Source organism: Macaca thibetana, chromosome 16 (assembly GCF_024542745.1).
Source record: "Macaca thibetana thibetana isolate TM-01 chromosome 16, ASM2454274v1, whole genome shotgun sequence".
Classification (NCBI taxonomy): domain Eukaryota; kingdom Metazoa; phylum Chordata; class Mammalia; order Primates; family Cercopithecidae; genus Macaca; species Macaca thibetana.
The window spans coordinates 43,011,237-43,027,927 of NC_065593.1; the positions used below are offsets into that span (position 1 = coordinate 43,011,237).

Genomic DNA, 16,691 nt, shown 5'->3' on the forward strand with positions numbered 1-16,691 from the left:
CGGCTTTGTAAATAGTTGGTAAATGAGCTTCGTAGGAAGACTCTGTGCATGTCTTTCACTGCCCCTCAAAAGTGAAAGATGACATGGACACGGTGTTGCTGTAAACAGGAAACGTAATCATGCAGGAGGTGTGAAGACCACAACGGGGAGTATGGATGGACACAGGAGTCCAGTTACTAGGGCCTTTGTCTAGGATCTGTGTCTAGGTGGTAGAAATGTGAAGGAAAGAATGGATTAGAGTTATAGCAGAAGTAGAGTCAATGTTTTCACTCCATGGGTATTGAAGGCAAGTGTGTATCAGCTAGGATTAGTTTCAGCTATGAGTGATGGATAAGTCTAAATAAGATGGGGAGATTTATTTACATCTTATAAATGTAGATCATGCAGGGATCCCAGCTCTTTCTATCTTGATGTTGAAAATAAGGCATTTGCATGATGGTTCATGATGGCTATTTGAAGTCTAGTTATCATGTCCACATCCTAGCTTGCTGAAATAGGTGAGGAGAGGCATAGCATTTTCTTTTAGCCCTTTCTGGAACTCATACATTTCCTAACATCTCATTGACCAGAACTTAGTCACATGTCCACACCTAGCTACAAAGGAGATAGGGCTACATAGTCTTTATTCTGTGATGTCTTACCAGACATCATGCAGGAAACATGTGGTCTTTGCTGGGACAAAGCCCAGGGAATGCCCGATGCCCGGTAGGAAAGAAGGCAAAATGACCTATTAAGTCAATTTGCCATGGTGGGACATAAAGCCACATGCAAACCATAGAAAAAGGCCAGAGCAGATATATGTATATCATAGCTCTATGTATTTTTGTCCTCCATTCTGATTCTGATCCGCACAGCATTTGCTGAGCATGCACAATATGACAGGTACTGTCACATACTTATAAGTGGTAGAGCCAGCGAATTATGACCTTATCTGGGCTTTCCACACAAGAAAACTTTGGCTTTCCAAACCAGAGTTTTCCTTTTTAAGGAAGAAGGAGAAATAAATATTGGGGGATTTAGTAGCACTATCTTTGCCACAGGCGCAGAAGACAGTTGTGATCATGAGGTCCTGGAAAATAGCAATATTCTAATTAGTAGGCTGCTGAAAAGCTTGCATGGAACTGGAATAAAAAATCCAGGTGGGGAATATAAATTTGAGAATCATCCTCATTGAAGTAGTAGCTGAGATAGGGATGGTCCTCAAATATCCTCAGATACAACTCTCCAGACAATTCAAGTTCCAAATTTTAGTTTGGTCTTGGTTATTTATATAATGAAAATCTAGTTTGGCTTGTGTGGAAAGCCCAGATATGGTTATAATTCACTGGCTCTACCACTTATAAGTATGTGACAGCACCTGTCGTATAGTGCATGCTCAGCAAATGCTGTGTGGATCAGAATCGAAATGAAGGACAAAAATATGTTGAGCTATGATATATCTAAAAAATCTGCCCTGGCCTTTTTCTATGGTTTGCATGTGGCTTTATGTCCCACCATGGCAAACTGACTTAATAGGTCATTTCACCTACTTTTCTACTGGACATTGGGCTGTCTCTGGGCTTTGTCCCAGCAAAGACCAATGTTTCCTGCATGAGTTCCCTGAATCAGTTGTTTTCCTGCTGCAAGTCTTATGTTCTGTTCCCCAAGTTTCTTCAGTGACTGTACTTTTACTCACAAATGGCGTGAATGTCCTCAGAGGCTCCTGAAGTCTTTTTTCTGTCAGGCAGGGCTATCTTTTTTCTTCCACAAGTTGGCTCATACTTTACAGGAGTTTTCTTGGTAACTAAAATTAGACTACCATTCAATCTAGCAATCACAGTATTGGGTATCTACTCTAAAAAAGAAATCATTACATCAAAAAGATAACTGCATTCATATGTTTATAGCAGTACTGTTCACAATAGCAAAGACATGGAATCAACCTAAGTCTCTATCAATGGGTAAGTGGATAAAGAAAATGGGGTATATCCATACCATGGAATACTATTCAGCCATTAAAAAGAATGAAATCATGTCTTTTGCGGCAACATGGATGGAACTGAAAACCATTAGCTTAAGTGAAATCCGAAACAGAAAGTCAAATATCACATATACTTATAAGTGATGCTTATAAGCTATAATATGTGTACACATGGAGATAGTGGAATAATGGACCTTGGAGACTTAGAAGGGTGGGAGAGTGAGGGGGATGAGGGATGGGAAATTCCTTAAGGAGTACAGTGTACCCTTTATGGTGAGGGTTACACTAAAAGCCTGGACTCCACCACTAAGCGATATATCTGTATTTAAACAAAAAAAAACTGCATTTGTACTTTTTAAATTTATACAAATATTTTTTAAAAAGAGAAATAATTTGCCCAAAGTGACACAATTAGTAGTAAATTTGTGATTTAACTACAGGGTGCCATGTATTTTCCATCATTTCACACTGCCTTCCAAAACAACCATTCTGCTTGATTCCTTTCTTTTCATTGCATTTAGCCTTGCTGAATTCAAGCTTAAGAGAGATACAAGGAGATTTTAGTCTCATTCAGAGATTTTAGCTGTGATAGAAAATTTTATGTGACATGAGATTAATCCCATAATTGACTAACCCATTGATTTTAGGAATTACCAATAGTTTCTTTCCAATTGTAGTTTAAAAATGGATTTATTACATCAGTATGCTCCTAGCATTCTGAATGCAGCACATACACATTTTCCTTATGGCTGTGATTTATGGGAGGCTGCATGAACCTGGGCATGGACTTGGACTCTTTTGATCTGAAGTTTCATCCATCTGTTTAAAAACATAAATACACTCTACTACCAAAAGGAGCTACAATATTTACAGAGAATAAGTCTGTACCTGATTCCAAACAGATAAATAATAGTAAAAATATGGAACAGATTTCTATGAAATGTCCATTTCATGAGTTCATGACAGAACAGATTCATCCATTAGATAGAGTAGTGATGCTTCTTAAGTTGCCTATTTTTCAGAAGTCAAAATTATATTTAAATGGTTAATGTTATTTTATTATGTATTTGTCCTGAAAGTACCCCCAGAATTTTCCTTTCAGAAATAATAATCTATACTTTTGTGGCAATGCAGATTGTTATAACATTTTTTACAAAGTAACTTGACATATATACTTTTGTCCCTTGACTCTGATTTTGGCTCACTGTGCTAAAGAAAGGTCTAAAAGAGGATAAGCAAGGGAAGCTTTGTACCTGAAAAGGTTAAGTGCTGTATTCAAACAAGTAGATAACCAATAGGGAAGGAATAATTGGTAAATTATGGCGTATCTACTAAAAGAACTATTATCTGCACATTAAAAATAAGAATGAAAAAACAAGATGTAATGTTTGGTGAAAGAAGCAAAAAAAATTATAGCTATCCTCTTAAAATTACAGAGATTAGAGGTAATCTTTTTGTCCCTTTTCTTTTGTGTTCCACTATTATTGTTTGAGTTATACTCTTCTTTGAATTCTAAGGACCTTTTATCATTAAACTTATTCCAAGGAAATAATAGAGGGTAGTCATCAGAGTGAATATTTCTGTAAAACTTGTCAATAACATTTATAAATGGAGGTTCACATGTCATTCTCCCTTTCCTAGATTTATTAAGCAAATATTTGTTAAACACTGTGCCAGCATACCCCTATGATATGTGTTGCATTATGGAAGACAAAGCACAACATTTTTACCCTTGAGACAGTTTTAATTTAGTCAGGGAGAGAGGAGTAATAGCAAAATATACAATAAAAATATACAAAGAAAGTGTTGCAGCCATGAGGAGACTAAAGAGACATGGCAAGTAAATGTAACATGGGATACTGCACGAGGTCCTAGGGCAAAAGGACATCAGGTGAAAAATGTAAGAAATCTGAATAAAGCGTGGACTTTAGTTAATAATAATGTGTCAGTATTAGTTCACTAATTGTGACAAACATACCATATTCAGCATAGAATGTTAACAATCAGGGAACCTGGGTATGAAGTATATAATGAGAACTCTGTATTATCTTTGTAATTGTTCTATAGATACAAATTTCTATAAAATAAAGAGTGTGTGTATATATATAGAGAGAGAGAGAGAGAGAGAGAGAAAGACAAAAGGATAGAGTGGGAGAGACAGAAACGGCACTGGGCTATTTTCTCTTCTTCTTAACTTTAGTGGCCTCTTCCTCTTAGTCTCATTTTGCACTTGTATCCTCTATTCAGCCTTAAAATATTGAATATCCTGGAGTCCATTCAGTGTCCCTTCTGGTTCCTTTCTTCACAGTTCTCACAGTCTTGGTGACCTCTCTTAGATTCACGGATTTAAATATTATGTATATGTCGAAGAGCTGTAAACATAATCTCATCTTGACTTCTCAGAACTCATTTTATATGGCCTATTTGATGTCTGTCTCCCCATAAATGCTTACTAGCTATCTCTAACAGAACTGTTTACTTTATGCTCCCAAACTACTCCTCCCTTAGTCTCCCTGGTCATCTCAGTAACTGTCAAGTCACTCAGACTAAAAAAGGGAGTTTTCCTTGGTGTATGGTCTTCAACTTCCCTCATCCAGTTCATTACCAAGTCCTATCCATGCTTCACCTAAATCTTATGATGTTCTATTTTCACCAGCACTGCCCTCATTGAAGCCACCACCATCTTTCTCCTGGGCTGCTATCTACATTGTCTGGTTTCATTTTTAGCCTCTCTCTCCCCCGTATCTACTATTGTCACACCTATTGGCCACTTTTAGTTTTCTTAAAGAAGCCAAACTTATTTCTGCCAACTTTCAGTCTCTGAATCTACCTGAAATACTACCACTGTTGATCTTCATGAAGCCAGATTGTTTTCGTTATTTAAATCTCTGATTAAGTGTCATAATTTCAGAGACCATCACTGTCACACAATCTAATATGTTCTTCCAGTCACTTTACTACCTCACCCTCTATATTACAGAGTACTTTTCTCTGATTTTTCTTATATATTTGAATTCAGTTCTTTTCTCTGTCTCCCTCCCGGAGAATGTATTAGATTTATGCAAAAGTAATTGTGGTTTTGCCATTACTTAACAGCAAAAACCACAATTACTTTTGCACCCACCTAATAACTTCATGGAAAACAGGAACTTTGTACCCTCAATGCTTAGAACACTTACTGACAATCATAGGTACTCACTAAATGTTTCTTGAATTAATAAGATTGATAAGTGAGGAATAGACACTAAAGTCCTGAAATTCAGGGAAGTGAGGGATTACAGTAGAGTTGGAATGATCAGTACACCTTTCTTGAAAGGAGTGGGAATTGGAGAGGCTTTGAAAATTAAGTAAGACCAGGTCAAGAAACAGTAGACAAAGAGGGAATTTCAGGGGGGAAAAGTGCAGAGTGAAGGTGTGAAGAGAGTAATAAACATGGTATACTTGGGGACAGCAGGAAGAATGACTCTTGTAAATATTATGAGAAATGATATTAAATGTGTGGTAAACCCATATTGCAGAAATTCTAGAATACTAGGCTCAGAATTAGCCATACTAGGGACCTTCCTCTTATTGATTTTAAACTGTATTTACTTTTGAGCTTCTCTCTCTCTCTCTTTTTTTTGGGGGGGGCGGGTAGGGGTGTGGAAATGGAGTCTCGCTCTGTTGCCCAGGCTGGAGCACAGTGGTGTGATCTCGGCTCACTGCAAGCTCTGCCTCCTGGGTTCAAGCCATTCTCCTGCCTCAGCCTCCCGAGTAGCTGGGACTACAGGCGCCCGCCACCACACACCTGGCTAATGTTTTTGTATTTTTAGTAGAGACGGAGTTTCATCGTGTTAGCCAGGATGGTCTCAATCACCTGACCTCATGATCCGCCCGCCTAGGCCTCCCAAAGTGCTGGGATTAGAGGTGTGAGCCACCGCACCCAGCCTTGAGTTTCTTAACAATAGTATCATGCTAAGCTTTTTAGGTGAAAGTAATACAGGCTACCCACCATCAATATTTTTTCTTATCTCCCAACACAAGTGTAATTTTGTCAGCTTGCTTAGGTCTGGTCCAACCTGCAAGGTGATTCTAGGTCATACCCATCTTCTCTGCTTGGAAATAGTTACTTTGTCACCCATTAGCCAGTTCAATTCTTGATGATCTGAGTGTCCTAAAGTTTTTATGGTAAGTGGGGGTGTCACATAGGGTGGAGAGATAGAAATGAGTTTCATCCTGTCTGGAGAATTCAAGAAAAGCAAAGAATGACAGAGATGTAAATAGTTCCAGGTATGACACATTTTCCCCTTTGCTTTTAAATGAAACACATTGTGCTAAATAAAAGTGGGTTTGCTGAGAGGCTTTGATTTCCCTAGGCAGGGTGTCAGCTCCTGGTGCTCTTCCATCTGTCAAGCACGTGTGGGCCTGTCAACCAAGTTGAAACCACTTTTGTCCACATTCCCACTGACCACAAATACAGGCGTCATACCCACAAGTCTTTGGATATAGACTAAAACCTCCCAAGGATTGTGTGAGCTGGACTGCAGGTTGGTATAATATACAACTTCACTACCACATTTATCAGGCATTCACCCAATATTTTTCTGGCACTTTTATGTACTAAGCTTTTGCATAAATAATGGAATTTTTTTTTTTTTTTTTTTTTTTTTTTTTTTGACAGAGTCTTGCTCTGTCACCCAGGCTGGAGTGCAGTGGCATGAACTCTGCTCACTGCAACCTCCATCTCGTGGGTTGAAGCAATTCTCCTGCCTCAGCCTGCCACGTAACTGGGATTACAGGCATAGGCTACCACACCCTGCTAATTTTTGTTTTTGTTTTTGTTTTTGAGATGGAGTCTCGCTTTGTCGCCCAAGCTGGAGTGCAGTGGCATAATCTCAGCTCACTGCAAGCCCCGCCTCCCGCATTCACGCCATTCTCCTGCCTCAGCCTTCTGCATAGCTGGGAATACAGGTGCCTGCCACCACGCCTGGCTAATTTTTTATATCTTTAGTAGAGACGGGGTTTCACCGTGTTAGTCAGGATGGTCTCGATCCCCTGACCTCGTGATCCGCCTGCCTCAGCTTCCCAAAGTGCTGGAATTACAGGCGTGAGCCACCGCGCCTTGCCAAATAATGGAATTTTAAAATAAAATATATTCTCTGACCTCAGGAAGGTTACGGGTAGGTGGAAAAGAATGATATGGAAACCGATAGTGTGGGGCACTATCTAAATGTTAGAATGTAGGACCACACATAATACAGAGAGTGCACAGAAGAAAAATACCTTCCCGGTGTTGTAAAAGTCAAGCACTTGAGGAAGGGCATTATCCCCGTTGGTCCAGTGAGTGCCATGCAGCTCAATGGGGCTGACATTTTTGGTTCTTCTGATGATCCACACACTTCTCAATGTTCCTGCTCCCCACTTAAAACACAGAGTTGGCCATTCAAGGAAAGACAGTGATGTCATGGATATGCATCCAATGTTAGAAGTACTTTTTTACCTTCCAACTTATGGTGTTTCCTGGTCAATAGACTTGGTACCTTCCTCCTTGAATTTTCCAGTGGAGAAATGCAGTTTCTGAGGGAAACAACTGTTCAGGGCTTCTACAATTACATTCAAATGAGGTAACTACAGCAGCGTATATACTCTGCCTCTCCTCTATATCTGGCTCCATCTTTGCTAGTTGTAGACCACTTGGCACAGGTATAGCTTGGAAGCTCATTTTTTGCAATGTGTGTGCTTATGGTTTGGTATATTTTGACTGATGGTGAAGTTTTATTAAGCAATGTCCCTTCCCTGACTGCATCCCTTTGTGAGGGCTCCTCTGTTCCCTGTTGCACCGTTTCCTTCCCCACCTCAACTGTGCTGTCTCAGATGTTGCTTTTAAGTCTTGTTTCCCACCAGGTCAAGAGACCACTGTAATTTCCAAATGGAGGTATTTCACAGTTATGTTATCTCTGAACCTAAGTTAGTTAAATTAGTTGACTTGGAGCAGTAAGCTCTGTTAATGATAGGGATTTACTTACAGTCCAGATCGCGTCATCTTTGGAAAGTTTTAGTCTGGATCGAAAGACTTGTTGGTGTGATGCCTGTATTTGTGGTCAGTGGGAATAGGAACATAATTTTTTCAGTTGGTTGGCAGGCCCATACTTACTTGAGAGAGTTTATGGACTTGTGGGAAGAATAAAAGGGGATTAAGATATTGTTCAGGTCTTTATTGACTGGTTTCAAAAACCCAACATGGGATCGGGCACGGTGGCTCATGCCTGTAATCCCAGCACTTTGGGAGGCCGAGGTAGGCGGATCACAAGGTCAGGAGATCAAGACCATCCTGGCTAACACAGTGAAACTCTGTCTCTACTAAAAATACAAAAAATTAGCTGGGCATGGTGGCGGGCGCCTGTAGTCCCAGCTACTTGGGAGGCTGAGGCAGGAGAATGGCATGAACCAGGAGGCTGAGCTTGCAGTGAGCCGAGATTGCACCACTGCACTCCAGCCTGGGCGACAGAGCAAGACTCTGTCTCAAAAAAAAAAAAAAAAAAAAAAAAACAAAAAACCCAACATGGGTTGTGGGTCTTGTTTATATAAGGCTCCACCAACTTTGGTGGTTTAGCCCAATGGAAATCAGGTGGAGAGAGGGAAATACTCAATTTTATGTAGATGCTGGTGACCAGTTTCAGATCTGGAAAAGATTTAGTATGACACATAGCTTCTACAGTACATATTGATTAGATACCAGGTACATGTAATCAGAAACCCATATATTTCAACATTCTGACTTTTTTGTAAAGTAGCTCACTTCTTAACATTTAAGTAAGAGAGAACTGGATAACAAAAATCTTTTAGATCCAAGACAGGACTGAACAAACTATGGCCTACAGATCAAATCCAGCTCTCTGTTTTTGTAAATAAAATTGTACTGGCACACAGCTACACCCCTGCATATTGTATACGGCTGCTTTTGTGCTACAATGGCAAATTGAGTAGTTGGCACAGAAATAGTATTGGCTTCAAAGCATAAAATATGTATTATGTTGCCCTTTATAGAAAAAATTTGCTGACCTCTGTTTTAAGATCCCAGCCTCTTATAAGTGCGATCCCTTCTCTGTGCAAGAAGGGATCACCAGAAGCCTCTGTTCCATCCAGAAACTTGCAAAACACTTTGCTGTTTCTTCATCCCCAGTGATGGCTTCTTCAGCTATCCCATTCATTCTGAAGTAGAATTATGTAAGATAATTCTGCTTATTTGTATAAGAAGCCATTGGAGCAATGAACGTTGTCTCTCAAAATCCTGAGATTCAGAGTTTCCTTTTGAAACTCATCAGTTCTCAAACTGCCACAGTGAAAAATAAACCAAGAACAAAATTGAAATAGATTTTTCCTTGCTATGTATATCTTTCCTCTGGCAGTGATGACAATTTTTATTTTCAACACAATTTTTTTAATTAGACACCTGGATTTTTCCCAGGGGCTGGTTGCACATTAAAAATTCTGATCCATACCTAGGCAAAGAGGAGGAGAGAATGCTGTAAAAGCTCAGGCGGCTCTCTGTTCACCTGTTTGCTCTGAGGAATTCTCAATTAGCTCTTCACTCACTTCAAATCACATGTAAACAACAACAAGATGACTACCAAGGATCTGGTGGGAGGCGTTAAAATAGGAATCCTGTATTTCTCTAGGAGCTCCGTCTATAATAAACTCCTTGTAGTACTGTGGCAGAACTTTAAATGAGTTACCTTTTTAAATGTGCCATCCTGCCTTTCTAAATTGCCCAACAGTATGAGGCTAGACTGAGCATCCAAGGGCATTTGAAAACATTACATAAAACACCTTTATTTTCTTCAACTCTAATCTGCAGCCATTATATTTTGTAATTGACAGACATCAAATGGGCTCTTCTGGCTGATTGATTTTTGGAGGGTGAATTTGGTTCTTCACGAGGCACATCACAGACAGCTAACAGGAGCTCTGCAGTTCTACTGATAGGCTTTATTCAGATGGTCTGATTGTCTTATTACCTGCTAAAATCTTACATAGTTCTACTTCTGAACGGATGGGTTAGCTGAAGAAGCAATGATTGGAGATGAAGAAAGAGCAAAGTGTTTTGCAACTTTCTGGATGGAACAGAAGCTTTGGGTGATAATCTTGTCAGTTCCAATACTTTTACTTACACAGGGGCTTCTTTCTTCTTCCTTCTAGATAGATGTTTCTTAAATTGATATTTCAGTTTGACTGATAGGTTGTCCTTATAGGGGAGTGTAGAAGATGTGCACATGTAAGAAAGAGATAAAAAGAGGGACTAGGAATGCATCTAAATATCTGAGAACCTAGTCATCTTACTCAGGTTTTATTAGAGTTAGCTTTCCCTTTTTTGCCATCTTGACAACGCGCATCTATGCTTTCTCTTTTTTTCCTTACTGCTTTATCCCTTGTAGAAATGAAAGTTTCTTAATGATATGGTCAAATGGCAGGAAAGAGTAGAAAAAATATTTGAACATATTATGCGGTGGCAAATGTATTCGGTAAGACACTGCAATTCAGATATGTGGGGAAAGATGTATCTTTTGTCTACTTAGACAAAGCACTATCCTCTGATTAGTGTTCAACATGTTTCATTTTATCCTCTTTTAGCACACGTAAGTACTATAAATAGCACCTTTATGTCAGTGACTGTCAATAGGAATGTCACTGTTTCTGGGGGAATATTTTGGAAATAGGTGAGGGCACTTAAGATTGTTATAATGAAAGAGTGGCAATTAGCACCAACTAAAGGGGGACAGAGATGTGATGCTCTGCAACATATTAGATAGATAGAAACAATAATAAATTATCCCATGTCCCAACAGACATTCAAGTGAGTGGAAAAACTTTTATTTATTTGACCCTCCAGTGAAACTCCATTTTGCTTATGCACACAAAGCATGTCTTACAAAGTTTTATTATACCTGGTTCTTTAGCAATGCAAAGATGTAAATCAAGAGAAGGTGGTACTTAATTGTGTTCTCATCTTTGCCAAGAGTTCACTATTTTGGAAAATCATGTACCATTGAGAGCAATGCCACTTGTGGATTCTGGAATCTCTAATAGAATACAAAGTTATTTGTGTCTGTGTCAATCAAACATCCAACTTCTTCATTTTCTCTTCTAGTGCACCATGCCTGAGTATTTACATATTGAAATATGTAATATTTTGTTTTACATTATGTTCCTTGTATTCCCCCTTGTATTATAGTCAAAGCACTCTATTGATTATATTGATTATTTTTCTTTTTGAAATTATGTATGTAAATTAGCACTCAACAAATTTTTTTAGTAAACAGCCATGGAGGAAACATTTTAGGCTTTGTGGGCCAAATGGTCTCTGTCATAACTATTCCACTCTGCCATTGTAGTGAGAAAGCAACTCTAGAGAATATGTAAATAAATATGTGTGGCTATTTGGCAATAAAACATTATGGACACTGAAATTTGAATGTAATATAATTTTAACTTTTCAAAATTTTTTTTCAACTCATTTTTTTTCTTTTTTTTTTTTATTATACTTTAAGTTCTAGGGTACATGTGCATAACGTGCAGGCTTGTTACATATGTATACTTGTGCCATGTTGGTGTGCTGGTATGCTGCACCCATCAACTCGTCATTTACATCAGGTATAACTCCCAATGCAATCTTTCCCCACTCCCCGCTCCCCGTGATAGGCCCCGGTGTGTGATGTTCCCCTTCCTGAGTCCAAGCGATCTCATTGTTCAGTTCCCACCTATGAGTGAGAACATGCGGTGTTTGGTTTTCTGTTCTTGCGATAGTTTGCTGAGAATGATGGTTTCCAGCTGCATCCATGTCCCTACAAAGGACACAAACTCCTCCTTTTTTATGGCTGCATAGTATTCCATGGTGTATATGTGCCACATTTTCTTAATCCAGTCTGTCACTAATGGACATTTGGGTTGATTCCAAGTCTTTGCTATTGTGAATAGTGCCGCAATAAACATACGTGTGCATGTGTCTTTATAGCAGCATGATTTATAATCCTTTGGGTATATACCCAGTAATGGGATAGCTGGGTCATATGGTACTTCTAGTTCTAGATCCTTGAGGAATCGCCATATTGTTTTCCATAATGGTTGAACTAGTTTACAATCCCACCAACAGTGTAAAAGTGTTCCTATTTCTCCACATCCTCTCTAGCACCTGTTGTTTCCTGACTTTTTAATGATTGCCATTCTAACTGGTGTGAGATGGTATCTCATTGTGGTTTTGATTTGCATTTCTCTGATGGCCAGTGATGATGAGACTTTTTCATGTGTCTGTTGGCTGTATGAATGTCTTCTTTTGAGAAATGTCTGTTCATATCCTTTGCCCACTTTTTGATGGGGTTGTTTGTTTTTTTCTTGTAAATTTGTTTGAGTTCTTTGTAGGTTCTGGATATTAGCCCTTTGTCTGATGAGCAGATTGCAAAAATTTTCTCCCATTCTGTAGGTTGCCTGTTCACTCTGATGGTAGTTTCTTTTGCTGTGCAGAAGCTCTTTAGTTTAATGAGATCCCATTTGTCAATTTTGGCTTTTGTTGCCATTGCTTTTGGTGTTTTAGACATGAATTTCTTGCCCATGCCTATGTCCTGAATGGTACTACTTAGGTTTTCTTCTAGGGTTTTTATGGTATTAGATCTAACATTTAAGTCTCTAATCCATCTTGAATTAATTTTCGTATAAGGAGTGAGGAAAGGATCCAGTTTCAGCTTTCTACTTATGGCTAGCCAATTTTCCCAGCACCATTTATTAAATAGGGAATCCTTTCCCCATTTCTTGTTTCTCTCAGGTTTGTCAAAGATCAGATGGCTGTAGATGTGTGGTATTATTTCTGAGGACTCTGTTCTGTTCCATTGGTCTATATCTCTGTTTTGGTACCAGTACCATGCTGCTTTGGTTACTGTAGCCTTGTAGTATAGTTTGAAGTCAGGTAGCGTGATGCCTCCAGCTTTGTTCTTTTGACTTAAGATTGTCTTGGAGATGTGGGCTCTTTTTTGGTTCCATATGAACTTTAAAGCAGTTTTTTCCAATTCTGTGAAGAAACTCATTGGTAGCTTGATGGGGATGGCATTGAATCTATAAATAACCTTGGGCAGTATGGCCATTTTCATGATATTGATTCTTCCTATCCATGAGCATGGTATGTTCTTCCATTTGTTTATGTCTTCTTTTATTTCACTGAGCAGTGATTTGTAGTTCTCCTTGAAGAGGTCCTTTACATCCCTTGTAAGTTGGATTCCTAGGTATTTTATTCTCTTTGAAGCAATTGTGAATGGAAGTTCATTCCTGATTTGGCTCTCTTGTTTGTCTGTTACTGGTGTATAAGAATGCTTGTGATTTTTGCACATTAATTTTGTATCCTGAGACTTTGCCGAAGTTGCTTATCAGCTTAAGGAGATTTTGGGCTGAGATGATGGGGTTTTCTAAATATACAATCATGTCATCTGCAAAGAGGGACAATTTGACTTCTTCTTTTCCTAACTGAATACGCTTTATTTCTTTCTCTTGCTCAACTCATTTTTTTTCAACCATTTAAAAATGTAAATTCATTTTTAGCTCTTGGGCAGTACAGAAATCAGACAGTGGGTCATATTTGGCTAGTAGGCACTAGTTTTCCAATCTCTGTTCTAGTGAACCATACTCAAGCATTTTCACGTTGAAATACATATTATTATAAATTTCTTGTATTTTTATTTATAGTATAGTTAAAACACTACATTAAATTTTTAAAGTGATGTGTAAATACTGTAAAATTTTTTTTTGTAAAACAATTAGATAAAAAGCTTAATGTAAAACAAAAATTGAGGGCTAAGTTTATATTTATTTGGGGTAATGAAACACATGCAAGAGAATGCAGCTTCCCCAATGACTGTCTCATAGAATAAAGAGAGAAGCCTGGATTTATGGTTTAAGTTGTTTGATGACAGTCAGCAATCCTGATTGGATAAAACTTGGTGTGAGTTTTTATAGAACTCTGAAGTTTTTGCCTGTGATAAGGAAAACCAGTCCTGGCTTATCTCTGATGCAAAGCTGTTATGTGATGTTTATCGTTCAAACTTTCAAGATCTTAGAAATGTGCATTTTTCCCAGGCTTGAGACATTTTACATGTCTAGCAGAGCTAGGCTGAAGTTTAGTGAATTATCAGGGTTGGGGTTTGGTTTTGTTGTTGTTGTTTTTTAGTAGGTTGTACTTTCTGTGAATTTTATTTAATTATACTCAAGGTAAGAATAACAAAGTGGTTGTTTCATAAGAGGGCCATTAGATATCTGATCTCACAGGTTTCTAAGCCTTTTGGATTCTCCCCTGGCTCCTATGATGACTATCTAATGAACGGGGAGAAGGAGCGTGAGTCAGGCAATACCAAGACCCAGAGGAAGAATCAGAGCCCTTTCTGAACTCTAGAGAAATGTTCTTTGTCTACCCACTTGGGGAATTTTGCAGCCATAACCAAACCTTGATTTGGCTTCTTGACTTGGTCAGGTCTAAAGACCTCCTGGCTGACTTCAAATCTCCTTGTCTTTCCCTGGTGCTACAAATTCCCAGAGTCTCAATTGAATCTTCTGCCTGACTCCCTGGTTGGACAGAACATTTCTGGCTTCTGCTTTGAGGTCACTTCCTCCTTTGCCTGCTGTCCCAGAGCAGATGCACTGGCTTCCAACTCAGTTGACCTCGGGATCTTCCTCAAGGGTTATGGAAATGTCTGAACTCTATCCACACCACAGGGGCAATAAGAATACCAGGAAATCCAGTGTACTTTGGTGTGTCCATGCCCGAGATTTGTGCTGGGCAAATTTAAAGGCATTATTTTTTCCAGAATCTTAAATAAGCTCTTTGTCTCTCTTCTATTTGTTTTTAAAGTCCCCTAAGCCCACTGTCAGTTCCAGAAGGAGTGGGCTTCAGTTTCACTTATCCTATGTCAGAAAATCTTCAACCACAAAGATACAAGCCTCAGGGCTCTTAATATCCTAGGAAGAAAAAGTATCTTCCCTGTACTATGAGAAGAGACTTGAAGCTAAACAGTACAAACTTATCTGGAAGCTAGAGAAATCTAGTAAATCTTCTCTCTATACAAAGCTTTGCATTCAAACCCATTGTCTTAGACCCATTCTTTCTAACTCAGAATGATGAGTCTTTCCCCTAGAACTTTGAAGAGGAAGGTAGGGGGGAAAAAACCCCCACCAGAATTAAAGAAGGAAAGAAAAAAGTGAAGGTTTAACATTAACTCTATAGTAGCCAAATTACAAATATGATTGATTCACTTATTTTCTTCCAATGTGGCTAGGAATTGAAATATGAATGTAGTTTAATAAAGGGATAAGCAAATTTATGTAGCATGTATACTTTGGGGTTTGCATGCATGTGTAATGGCATTGTCCCAATTCACTTGTCAACTGTCATGAATTCAAGGGTTTCCCTGAGGTCATGTCAGCATGACCTTACAGATCTCAACAATATTTTCTAATATCTTGAGCCCTCTGCACTTAAGCCCTGTGATGTCAAAAACCTTCACCACAGTTATTTATATTCTTGTTTTCATTTTCCTGGGACCTAAGGAAAGCTGGCTGGGTATACCTTTCAGCCTTCTACACTGGCTCCTTCAGCAAACTTCAATCTCTCCCAAAATAAGGGTTCCAAGGACATACATGGATGGGATATGCCTCCTCTCCTCAATTTCAGCAGGGTGTGTGTGTGTGTGTGTGTGTGTGTGTGTGTGTGTATGGGGAAGATGATGAGGACAGGTAGCAGGGGACTTAAATACATAATTACTATCTCTTTAACATCAATTAAAATATTTGAGTACTTTAAATAAAAATTTGGTTTTATTTACCCATCAATGATCTATTTGGGGAAAAAAAAAGGAAGGGAGAAGGAAGGTTCTGTTGTAGTATGACTTTGGGGTAGAAGAGGATTATTTTATGGTATCCACCCTTGTTGCTTGGACAGCTGGGACACAGTGCTTCTCTACTATCATCTTAGTCTCTCTTCTTTGCTTTTCCTTTAGCTCAACAGAATTCACCAAAAATCCATGAAGGCTGGTGGGCATACAAGGAGGTGGTCCAGGGAAGCTTTGTTCCAGGTAAGTACACATTAATTCTTTTTTTTTTTTATTGAAAACAATTAGAATGAAAGCTAGCATTATTTCCAGGATTTTACATTGCAAAAGGTGAGGCAGTCTAATTTATGTGTGCAATGAATACTCCATCAAGACAAAGTTTGTTAAGTAACAGGCAATTAGAGTACTTTTTTTTTTTCCATCTGAGCCTGCAGTCTCAATGTCCTTCAATCGATAGGATACCCTCAGGGGCAGGGGGATAGATGATTAAGGGCCGAAGCTCTGTCTGCTGACATTTGGTTAAGTGAGGAAGAGCCACTTCTTAACATTAATGAAACAGGAACTATGAAAAGACTGACCATGGCAATGGAGCTTGCTGGAACACATGCTGTCACTTTAGCAGCATCCATGGCCAGGACTTAGCACATCGGGCCAAGTATCAGCTAAAAATACCAGGCAAAGTGGATCCTGTCAGCATGGGGGCAGAGGACAGAAAACTGAAGACAGATTAAAGCAAGGATTATATTATGACTTTAGTTCAGAAGCAAGGTGGAGGGTCCCTGTGTCTCCTCCCACTACTCTTACCCTCATTATGGTCCTCTTGCTTTTGCTGCTTTAGTAAAGAGAAAAAGCAAGCAAAAGGCAAAGATAGAAGGGAAGGCAGGTGACAT

At 38.9% G+C, this 16,691-nt stretch overlaps 1 protein-coding gene across 1 annotated transcript in view; it reads left to right on the forward strand.

The window, feature by feature from the left end:
• CA10 (carbonic anhydrase 10) overlaps nucleotides 1-16,691 on the forward strand; it is a 540,135-nt gene that overhangs the window by 71,623 nt on the left and 451,821 nt on the right. The window contains exon 2 of the mRNA XM_050765092.1: nucleotides 15,970-16,044. Coding sequence (XP_050621049.1) covers nucleotides 15,970-16,044 — 75 coding nt within the window. The remainder of the gene's footprint in view (nucleotides 1-15,969; nucleotides 16,045-16,691) is intronic.